We start from the raw sequence: 26378 nt of genomic DNA, 5'->3' as shown, positions 1-26378 counted from the left end.
GTGTCTACCAACAGGTACTACTGCCTATCACTCCGTGTGACCTTTTTCCATGCTTTGGACGACCAGTGGCGGTGTTCCTGGAATTATGCTAAGAACTTCGCCTTGTGAAGACTGGTAAGTGTATCAGTGGAAGCTTCTCTCGTACGTAAAAGGCGTCAGTGAGCGGCTAGGCAACGTCCTCCGCCGACGAGGTTTCAAACCAATTTTTCGAAGAAGTCACAGGATCCACGAAATGATAAGTTCCACCAAGGATGTAGTCAACAATCTTAACACTGCAGGTGTTTACGAACTACGGCGAGAGTGCGGAGCTGCCTACATAGGAGAAACAGGGAGACCTGTCAGCTTACGAATAGCAGAACACGAACGCAATGTACGATTACAACAACATAATAAATCGGCGATCGCGGAACACCACCTTGACTGTGGCAACCTATCAGGTTCCAAGAAGCCCGAGTACTGGCGAAAGAACCGTGGATGCGAGAACCCAAACTACTGGAGGCGATAGAAATTATTAAGCAGCCTGATAACATCATCAGAGAAGATGGCTACAAACTTCCGGCGTCCTGGCTGCCGGCCATCCCAGTTCAACGGGCCGCTAGCGGTCGCGGGGTAGAAGCTACACGGGACACGGACGTATCTGCATAAACACCTGCAGAGCAACTGTCAGTCCACTTCTGCGCACACCAGGAGGAAAACTTGCCGACCAGGAGCCGAACGCTGATTGGCGGACAGCTACCAATCGTTGACGACATGGACATCCACGAATAGCCTCTTTCCTTCCATCTTCCGTTACGTCATGACCAGCCAATCATATCACAGGACCAATTAAAAGTTTTACAACAGTGACGTCAGACATCGATAGTCTGTAATAAATAGAAGCATCAATCCCCTTGGAAAACCAGTCGTGCCCTGAGGAAGGCCGTTGCAATTCGGCCAAAACGTCCGTTTCAGTTTAATATTGTTGTTAGTTTTTAGCAATGACGTGGCATAATACCCAGAAGAATTTTAATCACAATGATTTTGGTGTCTCGTGGAGTCGGTGCCTTGCTAGCTGTCACAGTCATCAGGGCGAAGGTGTGTACAACAGGCTGATAACAAGGTGCCCAATTCAGCTGTTAATGACTGTGTAGGGAAGCCGCAGTAAATGTGTATCAGAATGCGTGTATGGGGATATGAACCCCATTCCTTCAAATATAAAACTTTGTCTCTCAGGTGCAACTGCTAGGCAGCCGGTCCAGGAAATAATTTTGTAGTTCCATCATGATGTCATTTTTGGCGCTGGCAACTCACCTGCTGGATGTTGAACCTCCTGCTGGTCTCGGGCTCCAGCATGGAGGTCGTGAGCCGCTTGACCTGGTCGCTGAGGATGTTGGCCACCTTGGAGCGGAACTTCCACCGGCGCGCCATCTGCTGCTCCTGCAGCCGCTTCACGTTCGTGTCGTCGAAGGGCATCGCCTTGTTGAGCATGACGAACAGGATGACTCCAAGTGACCAAATGTCAGCTACCTTGGGGTGGTACGGAGTCCCCTTGAGGATCTCTGGCGGCGCGTACGCCAGTGAGCCACAGTACGTGGTGCTTAGAATCGGTTTACCCTGCAAATTGACAGAAACGCCAATGGCCGCCACCACGTATAACACGTGGGAACAACTGCTCGAAAGAGGGCAATCCCCTGCACAATTAGGCAAATGACAATGAAGACAGAATAAAATCTACTGGCCATTAAAATTGCTACACCAAGAAGAAATGCAGATGATAAACGGGTATTCATTGGACAAATACATTATACTAGAACTGACATGTGATTACATTTTCACGCAGTTTGGGTGGATAGCTCCTGAGAAATCAGTACCTAGAACAACCACCACTGGCCGTAATAACGGCATTGATACGCCTGGTCATTGAGTCAAACAGAGCTTGGATGGCGTGTACAGGTACAGCTACCCATGCAGATTCAACACGATACCACAGTTAGTGGCTGGCGTATTGTGGCGAGCCAGTTGCTCGGCCACCATTGACCAGACGTTTTCAATTGGTGAGAGATCTGGAGAATGTGCTGGCCAGGGCAGCAGTCGAACATTTTCTGTATCCAGAACGGCCCGTACAGGACATGCGATCGTGCATTATCCTGTTGAAATGTAGGGTTTCGCAGGGATGGAATGAAGGGTAGAGCCACGGGTCGTAACACATCTGAAATGTAACGTCCACTGTTCAAAGTGCCGTCAATGCTAACAAGAGGTGACCGAGACGTGTAACCAATGGCACCCATACCATCACGCCGGGTGATACGCCAGTATGGCGATGACGAATACACGCTTCCAATGTGCATTCACCGCGATGTCGCAAAACACGGATGCGACCATCATGATGCTGTAAACAGAACCTGGATTCATCCGAAAAAATTACGTTTTGTCATTCGTGCACCCAGGTTCGTCGTCGAGTACACCATCGCAGGCGCTCCTGTCTGTGATGCAGCGTCAACGGTAACCGCAGCCATGGTCTCCGAGCTGATAGTCCATGCTGCTGCAAACGTCGTCGAAGTGTTCGTGCAGATGGTTGTTGTCTTGCAAACATCCCCATTCGTTAACTCAGGGATCGAGACGTGGCTGCACGATCCGTTACAGCCATGCGGATAAGATGCCTGTCATCTCGACTGCTAGTGATAGAGGCCGTTGGGATCCTGCACGGCGTTTCGTATTACCCTTCTGAACCCACCGATTCCATATTCTGCTAACAGTCACTGGATCTCGAGCAACGCGAGCAGCAATGTCGCGATACCATAAACCGCAATCGCGATAGGCTACAATCCGATCTTTATCAAAGTCGCAAACGTGGTGGTACGCATTTCTCGTCCTTACACGAGGCATCACAACAACGTTTCACCAGGCAACGCCGGTCAACTGCTGTTTGTGTATGAGAAATCGGTTGGAAACTTTCCTCGTGTCAGTACGTTGTAGGTGTCGCCACCGGCGTCAACCTTGTGTGAATGCTCTGAAAAGCTAATCATTTGCATATCACAGCACCTTCTTCCTGTCTGTTAAATTTCGCGTCTGTAGCACGTCATCTTCGCGGTGTAGCAATTTTAATGGCCAGTAGTGTAAGTCGCGTAATTTCGAATAAAACAGTAGAGCTTTCGACAGCGTCTCCGCCATCTTCATCAGGACATCAAGTGGTGCGAGGGACTGACATCACGACTGAAACTGTCGCTTCCGTTTCCCTACAAGCACCAAGCGTCCGTCTTCACTTTCGCTGAGTATCCATTGCCCACCCCTTGCTCTACTAAGTGTTTACCACTGATCTCCGTTAAAACTGTCTCGGTTTGTTCCAGTCTCAGCTGCCTTCTTTAGAATGCACTCCCAGTGTAATGATCCATTACTCTCGTGTTTTCAAATTGTATTTTGTGTCCGTTTTCCTGGCGACATATTTACACCTCGAATCTGATGTTATAGTTACTGAAGGTGTAGGGAAGCAGCCTACTCACGCCGTATAAAATTCACATCAGTCGTTCCATTGTGTGCCAGCCTAGTCCGCTGTAACTAGCTCTGACGTCATAAATGTTGCGCAATACTTTAAAAATCAAGTAAATAACCTGAAACGTTTCTAGCATGTCAGGAGTAATACTAAATCAATATGTGTTGAATATCAGTTCAATAACTTTAATCATTTTCGAAATTTGGATGTTTTTCTGTAAAAATCATTGACGCAACAGAAAAGAGCTAGAAACTTAAAAATTTATATTTAGATTCCTTTTTCATAATAATTTAGTAGAAACAGTCTTGTGGATCTCACAAATTAAAATTTTAGTTGAAATTCATGATTTTCTGGTTTTTGTCTTAGAAATTAAGGAAGCAAGATAGATTAAGTAGGCTAATAAATAAGGCTAGGATGTTTAAATTTAAGTAGAAGGGAGATCCGCTATAATCATAAAGATGTGAGAAGTTTCAATTGAATAACTATAAAATAATGTATCTCCAAAGGGCAAGTTCAGAGCTCGTCTACTGCGTGTAGTGTAATTAAATTAATTCTCTCGCCCAAAATATTTGACTTAGCCACGTCAGACATTTATTATGATTACTTACCTGTGTGCTGAATGCACATTTAAATTGAGAGCTTTATCGGCCATCAGCAAAGGAAGCGATGATTTATTCAATAACTTAAAGTGGTGCATTACTAGCCCAGCGGCTAGTCGGGAGAGCGGAATTGACCAGGCTTTCCCTTAGCCGTCCGCACCGCGGCTTTATGTATAAGAACGCTGCGCGAGAAAAAAAGGCCCCAGTTCTCTCCAGACGCTGAATACCACACCACCTGTGCCGGGAGTCGCGTCGCCTCGGTATCATTGCTATAAACAGCCTCGGATGCCGTAATAAGTTACTCGGGATACGCGTAACCATGAAATCGTTTTCGAATGAAGTGTTAATTCTGGGATGACTTTAATGATCTATCTTCAGTTTGCGTATGTCGTATTTTCACGTGCTGTCGCGGGACAAACATTCTACCATTATTTAGCGTGGCGTTTGATGAACATTATCATCAAATTATGGCGAGCATTCACTTAAACATTTAATTTGGACAGTTATAGTTGCATCAGCGCATTAAACTCTGAACTGCTCTGGTAGTTGGATTGTGTGGATTCTTTTTGGTCTGTGACTTTCAGAATATAGTGAACATTTTAGACAGAATCGTTTTTGATTATGAATCCCAGACAATCTCCTAATTCCTCAGAGCTATAAGCTGTAGCTATAAGTGTATTTCTCAGATGAAGTGGGCACTAGGAATTCTAATTACAGGCTTCACGTTTTGCTAATCACTTTCTGGTTGCCAATATTGTAGTTAGAGAGCCAGTGTTGAGAACGGCAAACAACAGCATTAAATAAATAATTGGAATATTTATAATAACAATTATTCCACCCGCCGCCCCACATATGTTGCTAATCGGCCGGGAAATGCATCTTTTCTACATTACATTCTACATTTTTATATAAACAATTAATTCTACCCGCCGCCCCACATATGGTGCATCGGCTGGGAAGAACAAACAACATACATTTTTTATATAAACAGTTAACTCCACCTGCCGCCCCACATATGGTGCATCGGCCGGGAAATGCATCTTTTCTACATTACATTCTACATTTTTATATAAACAATTAATTCCACCCACCGCCCTACAAAGGGTTCAAGCAATAGTTGAGTCCAATTTCGAATAGATACTCGACTCATACAGTTGTAGCTGCAGGCGATTTCAATTTACGCTTAACATTTGGGTAAAATACACGTTAAAAGTTGGTGGTAGGCATAAAAACATCGTCGGAAATATTACTGGATGTTTTCTCCGAAAATTATTTTGAGCAATAAGTTCATGCGCCTACTCGAACTGCGAATGATTATGAAAACATAGGTGACCTCTTGGAAACAAATAATCCCGAGCAAAAGGGCAGCATCATGTAAGACACAAGGATTTGTTACCACAAGGTCGTTGTAGCGAGTCTGAATACTGTAACATCCAAATCCATAAAAGATAAAAGCAAAATACAGGACGATTATAATTCAAGTTAAACTTTCAAAACGCTATAGAAATAACACCACTGGACAGAATGACGATAAAAAGCAACGCAATGTTGTGACTACGTAGGCTTTCCCGGCGTAATAAGTCTTGAAAGTCTCTTCGGGTTTGCTGCCGGATCCTAAAATCAACTTGACTCGATATTTCGGCGATCCAACTGTTCGCCATCTTCAGGAAATGCTGCTTCTGCTGATGAGTCCTGCTGAGAACTCAGCGGGACTCCTAAAATCAACTTGACTCGATATTTCGGCGATCCAACTGTTCGCCATCTTCAGGAAATACTGCTTCTGCTGATGAGTTCCGCTGAGAACTCAGCGGGACTCATCAGCAGAAGCAGCATTTCCTGAAGGTGGCGAACAGTTGGATCGCCGAAATATCGAGTCAAGTTGATTTTAGGATCCGGCAGCAAACCCGAAGAGACTTTCAACGCAATGTTGTCGGAGAAGGGGGAAAACGTATGGCAGAAGAAAAAAACTGTGGGAAAATTGATTAATAGTGAAGCTGTATGTGTGAGAATATGTAAATGAAAACACCTGTCATGCGCACGACCCATTGAAGTTGGTATAAAAAAGCCGGGTCACGGCTTTTCCTCCTCTCGCGTCTGCGACGTTCGCCATGACTGTCTCAATACCGGATCGTGCTCTGCTTTAAAATTGTAATACAAGAATGATGACTGTGCACACGTCGCTCTGCAGAAGTTCCGGACACTGAAGGGTTTGAAAAAAGGCGTTGGTCCGATGGCTTCCGTGGCTCTGCAGAAAATGATTCGGAAATACGAAAAATACGGGTTCGTTTGGTGTGCAACCCGGTAGAGAGAGGAAACGAACTGATTCGACGTCAGTGCAAGAAGTGGCCACAGCAATGGAGGAGGAGACGAGTGGTGGTGTGCAAACGTGTAGTGCACGGAGAATTGCCCGAACATTGGACATACCCGTGAGCACGGTGCGTAAAACCCTATGAAACATCTTTCTTTGCTATCCATTGAAAATTACCCATGTGCATGAGTTGCTTCCTGCTGACTTGCCAGCAAGGTACACCTTGGCTTTAGAATTTCTTGATTGCATGGAAGTGGACAGTGATTGGCCGTGGAAGATTTTGTGGACAGACGAAGCCCAATTTCATCTGACAGGATATGTCAATACGCGGAATTGTCGAATATGGGCAACGGAAAATCCACACGCAAATCAACCAGTACCACTTCATCCTGAAAAGGTCTCTGTGTGATGCAGATTTACGGCATCATTTATCATAGCGCCATATTTTTTCGACGAGACAGGTGCTTCCGGTCCTGTTACCTGTACCGTCACTGGTAAGCGCTGAGAGTGTCTTTTGCACAACCACGTCATTCCAGCTCTCTAACATCGTGGATGTGTGGATGGGATCATTTTTATGTAAGATGCGCACCTCTGCACATTGCAAATCCAGTTAAGGAGCTGCTGAAGCGTCGCTTCGTAAATACTAGAATTATCAGCCGCCATTTCCCTACAGCCTGGCCGTCCCGATCACCTGATCCTACTCCGTGTGACTTCTGGCTGTGGGGCTATCTGAAGGATGCTCTGTGCAGTGTTCCGACTGCAAAATTAGCTGTACTGAAGGCACGCATTGAGAAACACATTCTGAACCGACCCCGGGAACACTTCGATCAGTTGTGAACATGCTCTTGCTCGATTTCAATTTGTTGCAGAAAACGGTGGACAGCATATTGAAAACGTTTTCCGCCAGTCACACGGAAATTAATAATCCGATTTGATTTTGATTGATGCTTTTTATGCGATTTTTGGCCTCAGGACAGTTAAAAACCGATGTGACTGATGCTTTTCATGTGGTTTTTCGCCTCAGGATAGTTAAAAACCGATTTAGTGACGCTTTTTACGCGGTATTTGGCCTCATGACAATTAAAAACTGATTTTCACCATCCGATGCGATATGACCTTGCCGTGGTGGATGGACTTACGTAACTAACAGCATCACACATGTACAGCCATGCACACTGAGTAATACAGTTTATTTAACGTCAGACTTACGCCTTAGGCATTGTTGTATGATTCATTTGTCATTTGTAGACGACCACTATTATATTATGATGCTTACAGTGCCATCTATTGATACATTTTGAAACTATTTGTCTTCTGCCATACGTTTTACTCCTTCTCCGATAACATTCTGTTGCAACTTGACGTCATTCTGACCAGTGGTTTTATTTCTGCAGCGGTTTCAAAGTTTAACTTTATTTATAATCACCAAGTGTATCCATTTTCAAAAAACAGATAAAAATTCTCATGACACCCTCCTAAGAGAAGGTCTCCATTTCTTCCACACTAACTATGTAAGTGTAGGTCAGATGTGGCTTAAATTCAAAGACATGAGGGACGACGTCTTTATCAGTAGAAACAAAACTGGTGTTATACGGATCGGAGCGTGGAATGTCAGATCCCTTAATCGGGCAGACAGCTTAGAAAATTTGCAAAGGGAAATGGATAGGTTTAAGTTAGATACAATGGGAATTAGTTAAGTTCGGTGGCAGGACGAACAAGACTTCTGATCAGGTGAATCCAGGGTTACAAATACAACATACAAAGGGGTAATGCCGAAGTAGATTTAATAACGAATAAAAAAATAGGAGCGCTGATAAGCCATTACGAACAGCAATGTGAACGCATTATTGTAGCCAGGATAGACACGAAGCCCACGCTTACCACAGTAGTACAAGTTTATATGACAACTAGCTCCGCAAATGAAGAAGAGATTAAAGAAATGTATGATGCGATAAAAGAAATTATTCAGATACTTACGGGAGACGAAAATTTAATGGTCAGGGTGGACTGGGATTCGATTATAGGAAATGGAAGAGAAGTAGTAGGTGAATATGGACTAGGAGAAAGGAATGAAAGAGGAAGCCGCATGCTGGAATTTTGTGCAGAGCGTAACTTAATCATAGCTAATACTTGGTTTAAGAATCATGAAAGAAGGTTATATACATGGAAGAGACACTGGAAGATTTCAGATAGATTATATAATGGTAAGACAGAGATTTAGGAACCAGGTGTTAAATTGTAAGACATTTCCAGGAACAGATGTGGACTCTGATCACAATTTATTGGTTATGAACTGTAGATTAAAACTGAAGAAACTGCGAACTGTAGGAACATAAGGAAATGGGACCTGGATAAACTGAAAGCTAGTAGAAATCCTTGGGTAACAGAAGAGATATTGAATTTAGCTGATGAAAGGAGAAAATATAAAAATACAGTAAATGAAGCATGCGAAAAGGAATACAAACGTCTCACAAATGAGATCGGGATGTGGAAAATGGCTAGGCAAGAATGCCTAGAGGACAAATGTAAGGAGGTAGTGGCATATATCGAGAAGGGTAAGATAGATACTGTCTACAGGAAAATTAAAGAGACCTTTGGAGAAAAGATAAACAACTGTATGAATATCAAGAGCTCAGATGGAAAACCAGTCCTGAGCAAAGACAGGAAAGCAGAAATCTGGAAGGAGTATATAGAGGGTCTATACAGGGAGAATGTACTTGAGGGCAATATTATGGAAATGGAAGAGGACGTAGATGAAGATGAGACGGGAGATATGAAACTGCATGAAGAATTTGACAGAGCTGAAAGACCTAAGTCAAAAAAAAAAAACCGGGAGAAGACAACATTCCGTTACAACTACTGATAGTCTTGGGAGAGCCAGCCATGACAAAACTCTACCATCTGGTGAGCAAGATGTATGAGACAAACCACCGTCACACTTCAAGAAGAATATAATAATTTCAATCCCAAAGAAAGCAGGTGTTGGCAGGGGTGAAATTAACCGAACTATCAGTTTAATAAGTCATGGCTGCAAAATACTAACACGAATTCTTTATAGAAGAATGGAAAAACTGGTAGAAGCCGACCTGGGGAAGATCATTTTGGATTCCGTGGAAATGTTGGAACACGTGAGGCAAAACTGAGCCTACGACTTACCTTCGAAGATAGATTAAGGAAAGGCAAACCTACGTTTCTAGCATTTGTAGACTTAGAGATAGCTTTTGACAATGTTGACTGGAATACTCTCTTTCAAATTCTGAACGTGGCAGGGGTCAAATACAGGGAGCGAAAGGCTATTTACAATTTGTACGGAAACCAGATGGCAGTTATAAGAGTCGAGGGACATGAAAGGGAAGAAGTGGTTGGGAAGGTAGTGAGACAGGGTTGTAGCCTATCCCCGATGTTATTCAATCTGTATATTGAGCAAGCAGTAAAGGAAACAAATGAAAAATTTGGAGTAGGTATTAAAATCCATGGAGAAGAAGTAAAATCTTTGAGGTTCGCCGATGACATTGTGATTCTGTCAGAGACAGCCAAGGACCTGGATGAGCAGCTGAACGGAATGGACAGTGTCTTGAAAGAAGGATATAAGTTGAACACCAAAAAAAGCAAAACGAGGATATTGGAATGTAGTCGAATTAAATCGGGTGATGCTGAGGGTATTAGATTAGGAAATGAGACGCTTAAAGTATTAATTGAGTTTTGCTATTTGGGGAGCAAAATAACTGATGATGGTCGAAGTAGAGAGAATATAAAATGTAGACTGGCAATGCCAAGGAAAGCGTTTCTGAAGAAGAGAAATTTGTTAACATCGAGTTTAGATTTAAATGTCAGGAAGTCATTTCTGGAAGTACTTGTATGGAGTGTAGCTATGTATGGAAGTGAAACGTGGACGATAAATAGTTTAGACAAGAAGAGAATAGAAGCTTTCGAAATGTGGTGCTACAGAAGAATGGTGAAGTTCAGTAGATCACGTAACTAACGAAGAGGTACAGAACAGAATTTAGGAGAAGAGGAAATTTGGGCACAACCTGACTAAAAGAAAGGATCGGTTGTTAGAACATGTTCTGAGGCATCAATTGATCATCAATTTAGTATTGGAGGGCAGCGAAGAGAGTAAAAATCGTAGAGGGAGATGGTTCAAATGGCTCTGAGCACTATGGGACTTAACATCTATGGTCATCAGTCTCCTAGAACTTAGAACTACTTAAACCTAACTAACCTAAGGACAGCACACAACACCCAGCCATCACGAGGCAGAGAAAATCCCTGACCCCGCCGGGAATCGAACCCAGGAACCCGGGCTTGGGAAGCGAGAACGCTACCGCACGACCACGAGAGGCGGGCGTAGAGAAAGACCACGAGATGAATACACTAAGCAGATTCAGAAGCATGTAGGTCGAGTAGCTACTCTGAGATGAAGAAACTTGCACAGCATGGAGAGCTGCATCAAACCAGTGTCTGGACTGAAGACTACAACAACAAGAGGGGGTTACACAAAACAAATCGGAATGACTTTGCAGTGGGGAGAGCTTGTGTAGTACGCATTTTTGTCGGTATGCGTGTATAGCGCAACTCATTGCCAGTTCAGTGCCGCCTGTGTTGTCATCCTGGCTAGTCCTGTTCATCTGAAATGACTCTATTTGCTAGCGCTATTTTGTTCTTGTTTCGGTTTTTGTGGTGGCAAGTTTGAGTGAACAACGTACAGCTCTAAATTTTTTTTTATAGGGTAAAAATGCTGCTGAAACTGTTTTGTTGTTGTAAACGGCTTACCAAGAAGACGCTATGGGAAAAAGTCAAGTGTACGACAGGTTTGCTCTACTTAAAAATGGCGACATGCCGACTGGTGACAGACTTCGTTCTGGACTTTCACCAACAACCCGAATCGGCGAAAATATTGATAAAATTCGAGAGCTTCTGCTCACATACCGTCGATGGACAATTGATCAACTGCCACAGATCAGTGGGTTACCTTGGAGCACGGTTCAGTGAATTTTGACGGAAGATATGGGAATGAAAAGGGTTGCTGTCAAGTTTGTTTCTCGGGTTCTGATTAACAGTCAAGAGGAACGTCAAGTTGAAGCATGTCGTGATTTCAAACAGCAGCTTGAAACGGATCCAGATTTTCTGTCAAAGGTCATTACTGGGGATGAGCCACGGTACTATGGTTACGACCCAGGAACAAACCAACAGTCAATAAAATGGAAGACGTCATCGTCACCCCGCCCAAAAAACTGTCGTCAGACCAAATCAAACATCGACCAACTGTTGATTTGCTTTTTTGGTGCCAAGGTCGTAGTTTATTCAGAGTTTTTTCCCCAGGTGAGACCGTCAATCAAACCTTTTATCTGGAAATTTTAAGAAGATTGCGCAACGGTATTCGTAAGGAAAGACCCGATTTACGGCAGGCAGGAGATTGGTTCTACCACCACGACAACGCACCAGAACACAAAGCCGTATCTGTTAGACAGTTTTTGGACAAAGATGTTATGGTTTCGCTGCCCCACGCACCTTACTTGTCTGATATGCTGACATGGTTCCGTGTAACGTTTTCTTATTTACACGCATGAAAAAGGGCATGAAAGAACACCGATTTGACGACATTGAAGAAGTCAAGACAAAAACGAGGGAGGAGCTGTCAGCCATTTCTAATGATGACTGATGACTACAAAAAATATTTCCAACAGTGGAAGCCCCGTTGGGACAAATGTATTAGTTGTAATGGAGAGTATTTCGAAAGGGATAAGGTTGTTTTGTAATCAATTTGAAAGTATAAATCTTTTACAAAATAATTATGTCTTTTTTGGGGTCTCGTAATGTTGACGGCAAATGAGAGATTCGTACCAAGCAAATTAATAAGTGACGGAACGGATCCTCCATGGTACACAAAATAGATCAGGACACTGTGATAGAAGCATTGAAAAGCATGTCAGATTATGAAAAAAAAAACATAAAACCGCCAAGGCTGGTGATGTTTCATAGAAAGTTGAAAGGGCAATCTTCAATGCTGGTTGCTTTTAATAGCTTGCTCAGTGAAACGCTATCTCGAAATCCGGCAGAATCTCCAAAGAGCACGTGAAGTACATAAACGGCAACACACAGTCAATAGCTTCACTGTATGATAGCAGTGGTAAAGTTAACGATGACAGCACTACTAAAATGGAGTTACTAAACACGGTTTCCGAAATTCCTTCACCAAAGGAGATGCAGTAAGTATTCCAGAAGTCAAATCAATAACGGACGCTAACACAAGTACAAGTAACACACACTATGTGAACAAAAGTATCCGGACACCCCCAAAAACATACGTTTTTCATATTAGGTGCATTGTGCTACCACTTACTGCCAGTTACTCCATAACAGCGACCTCAGTAGTCATTAGACATCGTGAGAGAGCAGAATGGGACGCTCCGCGGAACTCACGGACTTCGAACGTGGTCAGGTGATTGGATATTACTTGTGTCATACGTCTGTACACGAGATCTCCACACTCCTAAACATTCCTAGGTCCACCGTTTTCGATGTGATAATGAAATGGAAACGTGAAGGGCTACGTATAGCACAAAAGCGTACAGATTGACCTCGTCTATTGATTGGCAGAGACCGCCGACAGTTGGAGAGGGTCGTAATGTGTAATGGGCAGACATCTATCCAGACCATCACACAGGAATTCCAGACTGCATCAGGATCCACTGCAAGTACTATGACAGTTAGGCGGGAGGTGAGAAAACTTGGATTTTATGGTTGAGCGGCTGCTCATAAGCCACAGATCACGCCGGTAAATGCCAAACAACGCCTCGCTTGGTGTAAGAAGCGTAAACATTGGACGATTGAACAGTGCGAAAACGTTGTGTAGAGTAACGAATCACGGTACACAATGTGGTGATCCGATGGCAGGGTGTGGGTATGGCGAATGCCCGGTGAACGTCATCTGCCAGTGTGTGTAGTGTCAACAGTAAAATTCGGAGACAGTGGTGTTATGGTGTGGTAGAGTTTTTCTTGGAGGAAGCTTGCACCTCTTGTTGCTTTGCGTGATACTATCACAGCACAGACCTACATTGATGTTTTAACCACCTTCTTGCTTCCCACTGTTGATGAGCAATTCGGGGATGGTGACTGCATCTTTCAACACGATCGAGCATCTGTTCATAATGAACGGCCTGTGGCGGAGTGGTTACACGACAGTAACATCCCTGTTATGGACTGGCCTGTACCGAGTCCTGACGTGAATCATATAGAACACCTTTGGGATGTTTTGCAACGCCGACTTCGTGCCAGGCCTCACCCAATGACGTCGATACCTCTCCTCAGTGCAGCACTCCGTGAAAAACGGGCTGCCATTCCCCAAGAAACCTTCCAGCACCTGATTGAACGTATGCCTGCGAGAGTGGAAGTTGTCATCAAGGCTAAGGGTGGGCCAACACCATATTGAATTCCAGTATTACCGGTGGAGGGTGCCATGCACTTGTAAGTCATTTTCAGCGAGGTGTCCGGATACTTTTGATCACCTAGTGTAGAAGTAGATACCCTAGGTCTAGCGAAGCAACATACGTTACCTAATAAAGGCTAGTCTTCCTATTCAGAACGTATACCAAATGCGTTCCTTTCGGAGTATTCTGCTGTATTACCTTCATATTTAACAATGATCTGAAACAGCTCGCTCGGCGAAAAATCTGTATCTAAGAGCGGGAAAGTTGCACAGGCACACCAGTACACAAGAGACGAAGCAGAAGCTCCCTTGGGAGCAAACACGATTTTCTTGTTAAATCAGCCACAGTGTCCTCAGAGAATCTTGGTCCTCATAGATCAGAGATAGAAAAGATAATATGATATTAGTAAACTGCAGGAGCATCCAAGGAAAGGTCTCAGAATGAGTATCGCTTATTAAAGTTATAATGCACAGATACTATTGGGAAAAGAATGCTGGTTGAAGCCAGACGTCAATGACAACGAAATCCTAAGTTCAAACTGGAATGTTTATCGTAAGGATAAGTTAGTCGCCAGTGATTACGGCATGTTTATTGCAGTAAAATATTCGATAAAATCTAGCGAGGTTATCACGGATACTGAATGTGAATTAATCTGGGGGGAACTGAGTATCAAAGATCGGTCGAAAATGGTGATCGGATGCTTTTATAGACCACCTGGGGCAGGATCTGTAGTTGTAGAACACTTCAAGCAGAGCTTCCAGAATATCATCGGTATTTTTCCTGATCATGCCGTTGTAATGGGGGGTGACTTCAGCTTGCCAGGTATAGATTGGGAGTATTATGCCATCAAAAGTGGTGCCACAGGCAGGGAATTATGTCGCATTCTGGATGCCTTGTCCGGAAATTACCTAGAGCAGATACAGAAAAAACTCGTGAGGGTAACGTCTTAGACCTCATGGCAACAAACGGACCTGAACTTATCGAATCAGTTACCGTAGAGGAAGGTATCAGTGATCATAAGGCTGTGACAGCATCTATGACGACGGGTCCTCCAAGGAATGTTAAAAAAGATAGGAAAATATATTTGCTCAGCAAGCGTGACAGGATACAAATTTCAGAATATCTCAGCAGTCAGCATAAAATATGAAATGGCTCTGAGCACTATGGGACTTAACATCTGAGGTCATCAGTCCCCTAGAACTTAGAACTACTTAAACCTAACTAACCTAAGGACATCACACACATCCATGCCCGAGGCAGGATTCGAACCTGCGACCGTAGCTGTCGCGCGGTCCCGGACTGCAGCGCCTAGAACCGCGTGGCCACCATGGTCGGCCAGCATAAAATATTCGGTGCTGAGGACGAAGATGTGGAGAACAAATGGAACAAATTCAAATGCATCGTTCAATATGCCCCAGACAAGTATGTTCCGAGCAAGGTTTTAAGGGACGGGTAAGATCCACCATTATTTAATAGGCGTGTTAGAAAAGCGTTACGTAAACAAAGAGCACTTCATCTCAGATTCAAGAGAAGTAAAAACCTAGCTGATAAACAAAAGCTGAACGAAGCGAAAATGAGTGTAAGGAGAGCAATGACAGACGGGTTCAATGATTTCGAAAGTAAGACGTTCTCAACCGACCTGAGTAAAAATCCTAAGAGATTTTGGTCGAATGTAAAATCAGTAAGTGGGTCAAAATCATCTATTCATTCTCTCAGCGATCACACCGGCACCGAAACGGAAGATAACAGAAAGAAGGCCGAAATACTGAGTTCGTTCTTCCGAAGTTGTTTCACCGCGTAGGATCGTAACACTGTCCCTCCTTTCAATCGTCGTGCGAACGTCGAAATGGCAGATATTGATATAACAGATCGCGGAATTGAAAAGCAGCTACAATCGCTTAGTAGTGGGAAGGCTTCAGGATTGGATGAGATACCTATAAGATTCTATAAATATTATGCGAAAGAACTTGCTCCACTTCTAGCAGTAATTTATCATAGATCGCTTGAGCAACGAAAGGAATCTAACGACTCGAAAAAAGCGCAGGTCATTCCCGTTTTTAAGAATGGCCGTAAGACAGATCCACACAATTGTAGACTTATGTCGTTGACGTCAATCTGTTCTAGAATTATGGAACATGTCTTATGCTCAAGAATTATGACGTTCTTGGAAAACGAACAGCTCCTGTATAAAAAGTAAAATGAATTCCACAAACATAGATCCTGCGAAGCCCAGCTCGCTCTGTTCCTCGATGACATCCACAGGGCAGTGGACAAGGGTGTTCAGGTTGATGCTGTGTTCCTTGATTTTAGTAAGGCATTTGACACCGTCCCGCATGGCCGTTTAATGAAAAAAAAATACGAGCTTACCAAGTATCGGAGCAGACCTGCGATTTGATTCAAGACTTACTTGCACATAGAATTCAACACGTCGCTCTTAACGGAACTAAATCGACAGATGTATACGTAATATCCGGAGTACCACAGGGAAGTGTGATATGACCGTTGCTGTTGAAGATATAGATAAATGATCTAATAGAATGCGTCCGATGTTCTTTAAGGCTATTCGCAGATGATGCAGTTGTATATACCAAAGTAGAAACGCCAGAAGATAGTCAGAATTTGCAGAACGACCTGCAGAGAAATGATGAATGGTGAAGACTCTGGCAGTTGACACTGAACGTAAATGAATGTAACATTTTGCGATTACATAGGAAAAGAAATCCACTACCGTACAGCTACACTACTGATGACAAACAGGTGGAGACAGCGTCTGCCATAAAATATCTAGGCGTGACTATCCAGAACGACTTAAGTGGAACGACCATATAAAACAGATAGTGGGAAAGCATACACAAGACTCAGATTCATCGAAAGAATCTTAAGAAAATGTAACTCAGCCACGAAGGAAGTGGCTTATAAGGTGCTTGTTCGCCCGATTCTTGAGTATTGTTCATCTATCTAGGATCCCTATCAGGTAGGACTGATAGAGGAGATTGACAAGATCCAATGAAGAACGGCGCGTTTCGTCACGGGATCGTTTAGTTGGAGAGAGAGCGTTACGGAGATGCTAAACAAACTCCACTGGCAGACGTTACAAGAGAGACGTTGTGCATAACGGAGAAATTTACTACTGAAATTTCGGGATAGCTCATTTCAGGAGGAGTCAGACAACATATTAATTTCTCCCACAAACATCTCGCCTATTGACCACGAGGTGAAAATTCGAGAAATTAGAGGCAATACAGAGGGTTACCGACAATCATTCTTCCCACGTAATATTCTCGAGTGGAACAGGGTTGGAGGGATCAGATAGTGTTACCTAAAGTACCCTCCGCCACACACCATTAGCTGGCTTGCGGGATATGATGAAGATGTAGATGTAGAAGCTGATTAAAGGGGTTCGACGGGGTGATGGACGAAAATATTGCTCAAATTCAGGAATTTTTTTCTCTACATACTGGAATGTAGTAGACAAATGGGGTTGGCTGAAATGAATAAAGCATACATTGAAGTGTTTATTGGTATTTTTTATTGAAAAATATTAATATCTTAACTGTGTAATTGTGATTATCCCGAGGCAGCTCTGAAAGGAGGTTGTTGGACTTTTGTCGCTGTAACTCCTGTTATGGTTGTGTGAAACATGTAATTAACATATCACGCTGGTCCTTACAGATGTAATTTTAGTTCATCATAGAGATCTGCCAAAAAAATGTAAAATTATAGTTATTTGGAAAATATGCCCATTTTTTGACCCCTCATTTTCGGCCGAAAAAAATAGTAAATATCAACATTAAAATAATCGGCTACCAAGAACTGAAGAGAGTTCAATTTGCTTCAAGGGAGTCCAAAAGTCATTAAAATCGGATGAGAATTGTATCGTGAGGACGACAACCATGCCGAAAAACATGCTTCTGAGAAAACCGTTTAAAGTTTGACAAGTATTTATCACACAAAAAAGGAACAAAGCTTGAAATTTACGGGATATCGTCGATGCCTCGTCCATAATAAGTATCGCTCCGGATAGCGGATCGCCGCTTTCTGCTATTTTGACCCGATAAGCCCTCATTTTCGTCCTCGAAGCCCTTTTCATTGCTAAACGCATTGCCGCTGGCGTCTCTACCTTCACGGAATCGGAGCATTTCATCGCCGGTTTTGATTTGAAGGGCATTTTCCACGTGCACTATTGCAGTATGCCTTACATTGAATAGACTTACGGCCAAATTTCAAGCAACGTTGACAATTTCACCTCGGGTGGATGTTATTATTGGAGCGTATCTCCGAATGAGACTATTGAAACTTTCGTTCACGTTTTAATTAAAGCCTGCCAAACAACGCAAATCAGGTTTACTCAAATCGACATAAACAGTGGTGATTGCATAGATAACGACTTGTGGCAATGGCGTTGCGGGTTGTGCACGCATCAAACGCTCACAGAATCGTTACTTTTTGGAGTTCGCGTATAATATTTTTGGAATAATTCTTCATTGTATATACATTCGAATTCTGTAATACAAAAATTAGAATTTTTTCGACCGTCACAATGTCATTTCCCTTAAGGACATTTTTCACTGACATTACTTTGCAGTAAGATTCTGGAACATATGCTGTGTTAGAACGCTATGAAATACCTCGAAGGAAACGATATATCAGCACAGATTCAGAAAACATCGTTCTTGTGAAACAGTAACAGGCATTTACACGCACGAAATAATGGGCGCTTCAGATAGTGGTCTGATGATGATTCCGTGTTTCTAGATTTCCATAAGGTTTTTGAAACCGTTATTCACAAGCAGCTTCTAACCAAATTGCGTGCCTACGGAAAATCGTCTCAGTTGTACGACAGGATTCGTGATTTCCTGTCAAAAACGTCACTTTTAGCAGTAATGGATGAGAAGTCATCGATTGAAACTGAAGAGGACAAAGTTCAAAACCATCGTACAATATGCATTAGATGAGTATGTGCCAAGCAAGATCGTAAGAGATGGAAAAGAGCCACCGTGGTACAACAACCGAGTTAGAAAACTGCTGCGGAAGCAAAGGGAACTTCACAGCAAACATAAACCTAGCCAAAGCCTAGCAGACAAACAAAAATTACGCGAAGAGAAATGCAGCGTGAGGAGGGCTATGCGAGAGGCATTCAATGAATTCGAAAGTAAAGTTCTATGTACTGACTTGACAGAAAATCCTAAGAAATTTTGGTCTTATGTCAAAGCGGTTGGTGGATCAAAGCAAAATGTCCAGACACTCTGTGACCAAAATGGTACTGAAACAGAGGATAACAGAGTAAAGGCCGAAATACTAAGTGTCTTTTTCCAAAGCTGGTTCACAGAGGAAGTCTGCACTGTAGTTCCTTCTCTACATTGTCGCACAGATGACAAAATGGTAGATATCGAAATAGAGGACAGACGGATAGAAAAACAATTAAAATCGCTCAAAAGAGGAAAGGCCGCTGGACCTGATGGAATACCAGTTCCATTTTACACAGAGTACGTGAAGGAACTTGCCCCCCTTCTCGCAGCGGTGTACCGTAGGTCTCTAGAAGAGCGTAGCGTTCCAAAGGATTGGAAAAGGGCACAGGTCATCCCCGTTTTCTAGAAGGGACGTCGAACAGATGTGCAGATTTATAGACCCATATCTCTAACGTTGATCAGTTGTAGAATTTTGGAAAACGTATTATGTTCGAGTATAGTGACTTTTCTGGAGACTAGAAATCTACTCTGTAGGAATCAGCATGGGTTTCGAAAAAGGCGATCGCGTGAAACCCAGCTCGCGCTATTCGTCCATGAGACTCAGAGGGCCATAGACACAGGTTCCCAGGTAGATGGTGTGTTTCTTGATTTCCGCAAGGCGTTCGATACAGTTCCCCACAGTCGTCTAATGAACAAAGTAAGAGCATATGGACTATCAGACCAATTGTGTGATTGTATTGAATAGTTCCTAGATAACAGAACGCAGCATGTCATTCTGAATGGAGAGAAGTCTTCCGAGTAAGAGTGATTTCAGGTGTGCCGCAGGGGATTGTCGTAGGACCGTTGCTATTCACAATATACATAAATGACCTTGTGGATAACATCGGAAGTTCACTGAGGCTTTTTGCGGATGATGATGTAGTATATCTAGAGGCTGTAACAATGGAAAATTGTACTGAAATGCAGGAGAATCTGCAACGAATTGACGCATGGTGGAATGGCAATTGAATCTCAATGTAGACACGTGTAATGTGCTGCGAACACAAAGAAAGAAAGATCCTTTATCATTTAGCTACAATATAGCAGGTCGGCAACTGGAAGCAGTTAATTCCATAAATCATCTGGGAGTAGGCATTAGGAGTGATTTAAAATGGAATGATCATATAAAGTTGATCGTCGGTAAAGCAGATGCCAGACTGAGATTGATTGGAAGAATCCTAAGGAAATGAAGTCCGAAAACAAAGGATGTAGGTTACAGTACACTTGTTCGCCCACTGCTTGAATATTGTTCACCAGTGTGGGATCCGTACCAGATATGGCTGATAGAAGAGATAGAGAAGATCCAACGGAGAGCAGCGCGCTTCGTTACAGAATCATTTAGTAATCGCGAAAGCGTTACGGAGATGATAGATAAACTCCAGTGGAAGACTCCTGCAGGAGAGACGCTCAGTAGTTCGGTATGGGCTTTTGTTGAAGTTTCGAGAACATGCCTTCACCGAGGAGTCAAGCAGTATATTGCTCCCTCCTACGTATATCTCGCGAAGGGACCATGAGGATAAAGTCACAGAGATTAGAGCCCACACAGAAGCATACCGACAATCTTTCTTTCCACGAACAATACGAGACTGGAATAGAAGGGAGAACCGATAGAGGTACTCATAGTACCCTCTGCCACACATCGTGAGATGGCTTGCGGAGTATGGATGTAGATGTAGATGTAGAAGTGATATTTGACGTCTCCAAGGAATTGTTATATGTCTTCTGTTGTTCTTAAAAGATTTAGAAGACACAGTGGTAGAGTATTGCTGCGCGGAGTGGGATCCTTACAAGGGCAGGATTGACGGAGAACACCCAAAAAGTTCAAAGAAGGGCAAGCCATTTTTTTTTCTTAGAAATGAGGACAAGTGTGTCACGAATATGGTATGTGAACCAGCGCGGCATCACTAAAACAAAGCCGTTTTTCGTTGCGGCGAGATCTTTCCACGAAATTTCAGCTTCCAACGCTCTCCTCCGAATCTGGAAATATTTTTTTGACGCCCACTTACATAGGGAGAAGAGATCATCATAATAAAATACGAGAAATTAGGGTTCGCATAGACAGATTTAAGTGTTAATTTGTCCCATGCATTGTTAGAGAAACGGACAGTCGAGAAATAATGTGAAAGTGATTCTGTGAAGACTCTGATAATCACTTGGGAGTGAATTGCAGAGCAGTGATGATTTATACCCACCAGTCGTACAACCTAGTGCGCTGTGTGTCATACGCCATCATAGACGTTAAATTCTCGAGCCAAAGGAATCTGCGTCCTAGAGAAAACGGAGCAACCGAACATGGAATCTAAAGTTGATGCGTCTTCAAGAGGTATGTCTAAAACGCTTGAGCCGTGGAGGCTTTAATTTTGTTGGGCATGGCATTCCGCTGGCACCACTAACTACTTGGGATGCCAATATCGACCCTGACCACATGTCGGGAACTAGGGTCTCCGGTCGAGACGTGTGTTGTTGGTATTTGGCGGGTTCTACTGTAGTTAGCTGTAGGGCTCGCGGCTCGCAAGTTGTTGGTTTTGAAGGGACTGCTGCTGTCCGGTACGGGCTTCGAGAAGCCGCGACTCGGTCGGAGGCAAGCCTTGTCGGCTGGATTAAGGACTGGTAGCGGCAAATCACGGGAAGAACAGTGAACGCCGCGAGCAACCTGGTCGCAACGTTCCCGGCCTACTCGGCGAGCTTAAATTTTACGGCACTTCGAAGGCCGTCTGTATGGATTGGAGGTAATAACAGCCCGGCTTGGAATCCTGGAAGTAGCGGCTCCTTTACACCTCAGTGGAGTTAAGAGTTCCTTTTTTTAAATTTGGTACTTGCTATCGTAAAGCCACGTCGGTGTTATATGGCATTGGACGTGTCATATTAACGCACCTCCGAGTGACGGAGAGTGTGGAAATTTTACCAAAATGGCAGCTCAATTGATTTAACACCCACGGATTTTTTTCTTTGGTTCTAAATCAAAGTCCAGGTCTATGTTGACAAGACACAAACTTCGGAACATTTGGAGAAAAACATTCGTCAGGCAATTGCAGACATAAGGCCATTAATTTCGGACAGAGCTATTGACAATTGGAGCCATCATGTGCGTCAGTGTGTTCAAAGCCGTGATGGACGTTTCAACTGTGTTGTGTTCATAACGTAACTGCAATGTCTGAGCTTCAAAATAAAGCACAATTTACTTTGATATGTTGAATGGTACATACATACATTAATCCTTGTTCCATAGATCATGAATGCGACATTTCGTAATGATGTGGAACGTGTCACTTTACCATAAGTTTTCTTTACACAAACTAATTAATTAATTTTTAATTACTACTTCATATCTAAAACTTCATCTATTGAGTAGAAGAAGTTGTCATTCAGAAATTCTTATAATTCGCTTTGAAATGTTGGTTGGCTGTCAGTCAGACTTTTAACGCTATTTGTCAAATAACCAAATATTTTTGTGGCAGCATAATTCACCTCTTTCTGTGCCAAAGTGAGATTTAATCCAGAATAGTGAAGTTCATCTTTTCTCCTAGTGTTGTAGGTATGCACTTCACTGGGTTATTAATGAAAAATTTCATAAGTGAATATATGTACTGCGAAGGTACTGTGAATATCCCGAGTTCCTTAAATAAGCTTCTGCAAGATGATCTTGGGTGGGCTCCAGCTATTATTCTGATTACACGCTTTTGTGCAATGAATAAATTCTCTCTTAATGACGAATTACCACAAAACATGATGCCATATGAAAGCAATGAATGAAAATATGCATAGTAGGCTAATTTACTGATATGTTTATCACCAAAATTTGCATTAACCCTAACAGCATAAGCAGCTGAACCTAACCGTTTCCGCAGATCATCGATGTGTTTCTTCCAAGTAAATTTCTCATCAATGCACACACCCAAAAATTTTGAATATTCTGTCTTAGCAACAGACTTCTGTTCATAGTCTATATTTATCAATGGTGTTATGCCATTTACTGTACAGAATTGTATAAACAGTGGTTTCTCAAAATTTAGTGAGAGTCCATTTGCAGAAAATCACTTAATAATTTTCTGAAAGACATTATTTACAATTTCCTCAGCTGATTCTTGCTTGTTGGGTGTGATTACTACATTTGTGTCATCAGAAAAAAGAACTAGCTTTGCACCTTCATGAATATAGAGTGCCAAGTCATTAATATATATTAAGAACAACGAGGGACACAGGACTGAACCCTGTGGGACACCATTCTTGGTACCTTCCCAATTAGAAGACTCTACTGATTTTTGCAGACTATATGTACTGTTAATTTCAACCTTCTACATTCTTCTAGTTAAATATGAATTAAACCATTTGTGCACTGTCCCACTCATACCACGATACTGAAGAATTTCGTGATTTACACAATCAAAAGCCTTTGAGAGATCACAAAATATCCCAATGAGTGATGTTTGTTCAGTTATTCAATGCTTTTAATATTTGACCAGTGAAATCATATAGCATTTTCTGTTGTAAAGCCTTTCTGAAAACCAAACTCACATTTTGTTAGTACTTCATTTTTGTAAATATGTGATGGTACTCTTGAATTCATTACTTTTTTCAAGAATTTTGGTTAAAGCTGTCAGAAGTGAGATTGGGTGGTAGTTGTTAGCATCAGATCTATCCCCTTTTTTGGCAATATCTGGAAAAATGCCCTGTTTCATTGAGCTACTACATACGTGGCTGAGAATCCTACTTATGTTTTGGGATCAGGCTTTCAGTACTTTGTTGAAAATGGCATCAATTCCATGTGAGCTTTTACTTTTGAGTGAATTTATTGTTTTCCTGATTTCAGTAGGACAGGTGGGTTGAATTTCAGTTTTATCAAATTGCATAGGTATTGCCTCTTCCATATCCTGCTTACATTTTCTAATAAATAGCTGGACCCTACATTCTGTACAACACTTAAAAATGGTTATTAAAAATGTTTTCTATTTCTGACTCCTTAACAAATATTTCATTGAGTTTTTGTAGAAATACAGTCTTTCTGTGCTCTCAGTTGCCCTGTTTCCTTTCAACAATATTCCAAATTGTTTTAATTTTATTATCAGATGTGCTAATCTCAGACATACTGAACATACTTCTGTACTTTTTAATAACTTTTCTTAATATAGTGCAGTAGTTTTTATAATGTTTCACTGTTTTAGGATCATTACTCCTCCTAATTATAAGACACATTTCCCTTTTCTGTTTACAAGATATTTTTATCCCTTTAATAATCCATGGTTTTATACATGGTTTCTTCTAATTATATTTCCCTGTTTTTTTAGGGAAACTGTTTTCAAATATACTCACAAAGGTATCATTAAATAGGTTAAATTTTAAATTAGCATCAGGTTCCCTGTACACCTCATCCCAGTCTAACTGTTGTAAGTTTTCCCTACAATTTTCAATAGTTAAATTGTTAATTGAATGCACTATTTTGGAGGGCCATTCTGCATAACTGTATTGAGCTGTATCATATACTGTAACTAGCTGTGCATCATGATGAGACAGACCATTCTTAATAGGAAAAGTTTTTATTTGATAAAATTTATCTTGGTCTATGAAAACATATCAGTGTGCAGCCCTCCTGTAACACCTGAGTAGGAAAATTAATAACTGACATCAAATTGAAAAAACCAAGTAATACTTCAAGGTCAAGCTTTCTATCGGATTCTTTCAGAAAATCTACATTGAAATCCCCACAAACAATAATTTTCTTTCCTTTGTCTGACAGATAGCACAACAAAGAATCCAAATTTTTCAAAAATAGTGGAAAATTTCCCAATGGGGACCTATACACAGCTACAATTATAAAAGTGCCATTATTTAGTTTAAGCTCACATACATATGCTTCTGTATGTTGCTCTATGCAAAAAATTTTAGTTTCCAAATTTTTCACACTATGACAGATTTTGACATATATGGCAACTCTTCTCTACTTACATGTTCTGAAAGCTTATATTCACCTACTTTTACCATTTCCATACCTGTGACTACATGGTGTTCAGACAGGCATAGTACATCTATTCCACTCTCAGTTTCTAAGTATTCTAAACAAACAAGAAGCTCATCTACTTTGTTTTTTAATCCCCTGATATTCTGATGTAATATACTAACATTATTTTTTACTGTACTGTTTTGAGAATCTTGCAATATTTTAACATCTCTAGTTCCTGCCCATCTTAACTTCTCATTAAGCTCAATTTCAATCAATGTTGAATGGTTGGGCACTGATCTTAGCCTAAAAAAGAAGTATTCCCATGAGTTTCAATACCTCCCGCCCCTTTAAAGATTTTGCTATCATCCCAGCCAGTTTACCCTCCCAATTCCTATTGTTATTCATATTTGTTTATGCATAAAATTTTAAAAAACGTCTCACTCCTAATGAAAGACCCTTTACTCCACAAGGGAAGGCCAGAATGATGGATTTACTTCAAAAGTTGTGCAAATTTAGTAGGACATCAAAACAACATAATGTGGCAGTTCGAGAAAATCGCAAGAGAAGTTTTACATGTCTCTTATGTAACTGATGTATCGAAAGTGTGGGCTGTAAGAAGGCATTGTGGTTAAGTAAGCACTTAGCAGGAGGGTCGTGGACAAAGCGATGGTTGGAATCCAGCTACCAATTATTTTTTAAATCCATATTTTTTCATGCCTGGTCACTTTATTTGATTTATATGTCATTTGAAAACCACACGGAAAGAAGGGGTTAAGTCCATTCTATAGATTTTTGAGGAGATCAATTTTAAAATTTAAAATGTTACAGTTTCATTGATAGTTGAAATATTCTTTTCTAATTTATACAGTACATTCAACGACCTTTTCTTTAGAATTCCTTCAAAGTGGAAAAAAATATTATTAAAAATTGGATCCTGTATGTCTTTTATCTAAGTGACTATTTTTTAATTTCTTTGTATAATGCACTAATTAGATTGTATAAGTCACAATGTAATGTGATATTGGGATGACACTTCACTATAAAACCTCCTTGCAGCTCTCTTGACAGAGACTGATTCATCTTTGAGTGTAGTCATTATTGGACAGGATGTTCATGTCTAATCAGCTTTTACGAACAATTTATTTTTATTTATTTAGTGTATGGCTCATAACATCACAGTAAAAATTACAGAAACAACACGATTTAAGAAAAAATCACATATGTATAAACAGAGCAATAAATAACAGTTTGTATATAAGAACACCGCCAATTGTAAATTTACACTCACAGAAGAGCAATCACAAGCAGACGTCCAGCTTAGATAATAAATAGTCGATTGCCTCTTGGGTCGCCATTAGGGAATCCCGTGGGTCACCCTCGTATGCCCTTAGTGGGCATTCGTGAAT

At 41.7% G+C, this 26378-nt stretch overlaps 1 protein-coding gene across 1 annotated transcript in view; it reads right to left on the bottom strand.

The window, feature by feature from the left end:
- Positions 1-26378, bottom strand: part of LOC126474323 (testis-specific serine/threonine-protein kinase 1-like) — an 81794-nt gene that overhangs the window by 30215 nt on the left and 25201 nt on the right. Inside the window, exon 3 of the mRNA XM_050101789.1 lies at positions 1291-1593. Within this exon, the coding sequence (XP_049957746.1) occupies positions 1291-1593 (303 nt within the window). The remainder of the gene's footprint in view (positions 1-1290; positions 1594-26378) is intronic.

This window comes from Schistocerca serialis, chromosome 4 (assembly GCF_023864345.2).
Source record: "Schistocerca serialis cubense isolate TAMUIC-IGC-003099 chromosome 4, iqSchSeri2.2, whole genome shotgun sequence".
Classification (NCBI taxonomy): Eukaryota; Metazoa; Arthropoda; class Insecta; order Orthoptera; family Acrididae; genus Schistocerca; species Schistocerca serialis.
This window is presented reverse-complemented; position numbering and strand designations above follow the sequence as displayed.